The 4,280-nt window shown below is 32.9% G+C and overlaps 1 protein-coding gene across 1 annotated transcript in view; it reads right to left on the bottom strand.

Annotated features, from left to right (window-relative positions):
• LOAG_18921 (oxysterol-binding protein) overlaps positions 1 to 3,297 on the bottom strand; it is a gene marked incomplete at its 5' end in the record, with an annotated part of 6,580 nt that extends 3,283 nt beyond the window's left edge. The window contains 7 exons of the mRNA XM_020451583.1: positions 260 to 409; positions 498 to 588; positions 716 to 782; positions 1,131 to 1,281; positions 1,821 to 1,969; positions 2,349 to 2,468; positions 3,092 to 3,297. Of these exons, the coding sequence (XP_020304620.1) occupies positions 260 to 409; positions 498 to 588; positions 716 to 782; positions 1,131 to 1,281; positions 1,821 to 1,969; positions 2,349 to 2,468; positions 3,092 to 3,297 (934 nt within the window). The remainder of the gene's footprint in view (positions 1 to 259; positions 410 to 497; positions 589 to 715; positions 783 to 1,130; positions 1,282 to 1,820; positions 1,970 to 2,348; positions 2,469 to 3,091) is intronic.
• Positions 3,298 to 4,280: the final 983 nt, after the last annotated feature.

The raw sequence follows: 4,280 nt of genomic DNA, 5'->3' as shown, positions 1-4,280 counted from the left end.
CTGCTTAGGATTATAGAATGATTACTTGGGTCATATTCAGGAAAGTTCGAGTCAAACTATTCTCAGCGGAGTATGCATAGAAAAAGGGCACAAATATAAGCATGATAATTTTAATCGTTTATTGTTTATTACACAACGGATGCTTTTCCTTCCTACTCATTATAACCTCTTGGATCAGCACAACTTTCTGGATATCCTACAGCTAACTGTTAAATATTGTTTCCTTCCAAGCAGCCTATCAGTTTAAAAATTAACAAACAGGCATCGGAATTTTGCTCAATTCCTTGCCAATGCAATTGCGCATAATGGACCACAAACTGATGGAAGTTTGTGGTCTCTCGGGTATTTTGGTACGGTGCTGCCGTGAATGTTGGGTTCCTGGACTGCAACGGGCTAATCTCGTTTCCGACTGAAAAAAAAAAAGTATGTCATTTTACGTAAAGATATGTGGTAGATTTCACCGTTAGCTACTGATGGACAAAATTTGAAATCCATACCTTAACTGTTTTTGGATAAATAATTTCAGCATTAAATAATTTCGAATTTGTCACTTCACCAATAGATTCCGTCTGAGAAGAACTGGATTTTCTAAAAAATTAAAAAAAAATTTGGAGTTCGAAACAACAATTCTCGATGCGTACACAATGTCCTCTTTCATCAGTTGCAACTCCAAAGTACCACGCAACCTGCTAGCGATCATGCATATTAGACTTACCTGCCATCATACATATCAGAAACATAGTCATAGGCATCATGGAATTCTTCTTCTGCATCCAAAAATGCTGCAATAAACCAAAATTCTTTCAATAAATAATGAGGAAAGAGAAACTCTGCCATTTATTTCATCACATAGAAAAAAAGTTAAACATATAAGTACAACCAGGAATGGGATAAGCGCATGTTTCTAAATACTTCAAGGTGATATACTACTTCATGTTTATCAATGGAAAATGAGACCGATCCTTCGTAAAAGTTGCAAACATTCCATATCCATCCCAGTAGATCAAGAAGGAAACAACTGAATTTTAATTTTAATTTCCCTGATCAGAACAAATATCTTATTAGACAAAAGAAAAGGAAAGCACTGATTTTGATTTCCAGAAAAATTTAGGAAATTTCATAAGATTTACGTGGCTCCGAAGTGACACTGCCTTTATGTGTCGAGTGATATGCCACACGTTCAAGATTACTATGTTGCTGCGCAAGCTCTTCCAACTGATCTTGTAATCTTAAGCGTTGTTCATGTTCGTTTGCTGCATAACGCCCCACCTTTTTCGATTCCTACCATACAATAGGTCAATTAAAACAATAAATAAGTTTTCCACCTTATTTAATTTAAAATAAGTGGGCTTAACTTAAGGGGAGTTCAAAAAGAAAAAATCGAAAAACTTTTCTGATAATTTCAAAATGTAAAAACAATCAACTTGCAAAATTATTTAGGATACAGTAACAGTGAGTGAAAACTAAAATCATTCCACAATTCATGATATAGCCGTGAGAAACACTAAAACAAGTTCTTTGTAAAACCGCAAAGAATTCATTTAAATTTTCACTACTTTCACTCATCACCTCCTTTTTTCTAAGACTTTGTTCCTTGATTCATTTCATTAAAAGTTTCCGACTATTAGTATAAAATCTTTATATTAGTATAAAATCAAAGTCAAGCTTCTTTTTGACAAAAAAAGAAGAGAACGTTAGCACTTCCCTTTCTGATCTGTACACAGTGACAATGAACACTGATAAAAATACATGAAGAAATTTCCACTTTTCTTTTGAAGATTTTTGAAATGTTTTTTAAGGAAAAACTAAAGAGTTCATACTTCGGCAGTTAGAGTGACAAATTCTTCGCAAGCTTTCATCATTGCAGCAATTGTAATCTTAAACAGGTTAATGCGTTCAGCCACGGCTTTAATTCTTTCCGTTTTTTCTAGATCACTCATTGCTCTCAAAAGTTCTGATCCATGTTTTGCTAAAATTCTTGAGTAAATTGAGATTCGCTGCAAAATGATTTTTGAAATGAAATTGATAGTGAATTCGTACTTGGTATATAATCTATAAAAATATAATTACATAATCTATAAAAAACTATAAATCAAATAAATGGATCAGGATCCATTTTGAAACTGAGTAAATGAGGGAATCAGAACAGGAGACCAAAGAAAAGAATATTTTGAATATTTTCCCTCAAATATTCTTAATATTTTCCCTCAAAAGATTCGTGCAGAAAAAATTGCATACAAAAAAAGAAAAAGAAGAAAAAGAGATTTCCCTTAAATATTGTTAGAACTTAATTTAAGAAACAAATTTCTAGTATTCCTTCTAATAATCTTAATAAATAGAAAACAGACAAATAAGGGAGCTGCATGTCCTTAAATCAAAAATTTTAGTAGCAATTGCTCGGTTCATTGTTTCGATTGCAGTGACACTACTGTTGCTAGATACGCTCATCTTGATATCGTCGTCCTCATCTGTAAAATGATAAAGAATACCGCAAAAGCAGTATTTGCCCTGATTATGTACAGTTAGCAGCAAAAAATGTTTCTCAATAATTTTTCAACTATCCATCGCATATAACAACAAATTAAATTCATAAAAAATAAAACATCCGCCACCACTTTTTCTTTAATTCTTGATGACAAAAATCGCAACGGTGATAATGACAATGATAAAAATGATAAACGATGGTAAAATCAGAAAAGATGGCGCAATCTAAGTCGAAGTTTCCGAGATTTATCGCCTAACGTATTTTCCAGCGGTACTATTCTCAATGTATGACAAGATTTCTAAGAATTTTTCCAGCAACAGTTTTAGTGAACTTTTCGTTCTTCGAAAAAAAGAAAAGTGAAGGGCAAACAAAAAGATTAAATTGAAATTTCTCACTGAAGTTTTCACGAAACTTATCGTTAAGAAGTTGCTCTTTTGATTTTATTGTTTGAACCAGAATGTTACTTTTTTCTTGGTATGAAGTCGGAAAACATGAAGAAAAAATTCATAAGATGGCAAAAAGAGCATAAAAGAAGGAATAGAGGCTGAAATGATGGACAGGAAAATAAACTGCCGAATAAAAACCAAGAGACTTTTTCGAAGGAACCTGATTCAGCGTCACGAACAGCGCGATGGCGAGCACATTCAAGCGCATGAAACCATTTGTCATAATCCAGTTCATTTTGTGCTTTCAAATGAAATGTTTGCGAAGGTGCTGAAATTATCAAGCTGTTCGTTGTTTTGTCTGCATGGATACGAGCCTCTTGCAAATTGATACTACCGCGGCATGACTGACCTACTTCTGACGAATTTCTGAAAAAGTTCCAATGAACATGCTTAAAGTTTCAAGGGATATGATCATATCAGCTAATTTCTTTAAATGCAGCCTTCTATTAAAACTTCGAATGTCAATTTTGAAACATTTGAAAATTCGAAATTCAATTTTGCAGCTCATATATAGTCGGATTACACACCATTTTCGAAAAACACAGAAGAGAAACGATCAGCTTCTGATTAACTGATCTACTAAAATACCATCGATATTTGGATACCAATATTTCCGGCATACTATCAGTTAGACTTTTCCGGAAGCAATTCTGCAGCTATCGCAGCAATAATTCTCAGAATATTCGTTTTATAAGTTGATGATGACGCTGATACATACATTTTTTGCATTTACGTACATTCTTTTCTGGTAATGCTAGTTCAAAAACATGAGCAGTAAAATATTTCAACCGAATATTTCTAAAACTTTCTCCGGTAATAAATCAATTTCTCTGAAAATATGTCCAAAACTATGTGGAAGTTTTACAAAAATACCTCGGTGATGATTTACAACTAAAACACAGCAAAGGCATCCTTCCAGTGTTTATATTAACATCTGAAACAGAGCAAGGAGTTCTAAGAGATGATGATAGTGAACCTGAGCATTTAACGTGAGAAAAAAAGGTAAATTTCTTCATTGAAATCCAAGAGCAAATGCTATAGGAGCAGAGAGATTGGAAAACAAAAAAAAAAAGAAAGAAGACAATGTCTATTCATTTTGCTTTATGTATGTATGTTCGTTACCAATTTATTTCTTTAGTACTCTAATAGAGCAATAAAATTGCACTTGTTAGAAAAAATCAATTAAAATACAGCTATAAGACCGTTAATCTTATCAGTGCGATGTTTACACGTTAATATACATACAAAAAATTTAAATGATAGACAGTAGTATTTGCAATGTCATGAATTACGAAACTTCTCAGTAATATCCCTAGCAAGCTCGATGTAGTGCATCACTGACTTTTAAT

Source organism: Loa loa (genome assembly GCF_000183805.2).
Source record: "Loa loa unplaced genomic scaffold supercont3.684, whole genome shotgun sequence".
Classification (NCBI taxonomy): domain Eukaryota; kingdom Metazoa; phylum Nematoda; class Chromadorea; order Rhabditida; family Onchocercidae; genus Loa; species Loa loa.
Note: the sequence above shows the minus strand (reverse complement) of the source record. Positions and strands in the feature narration are given on the sequence as shown.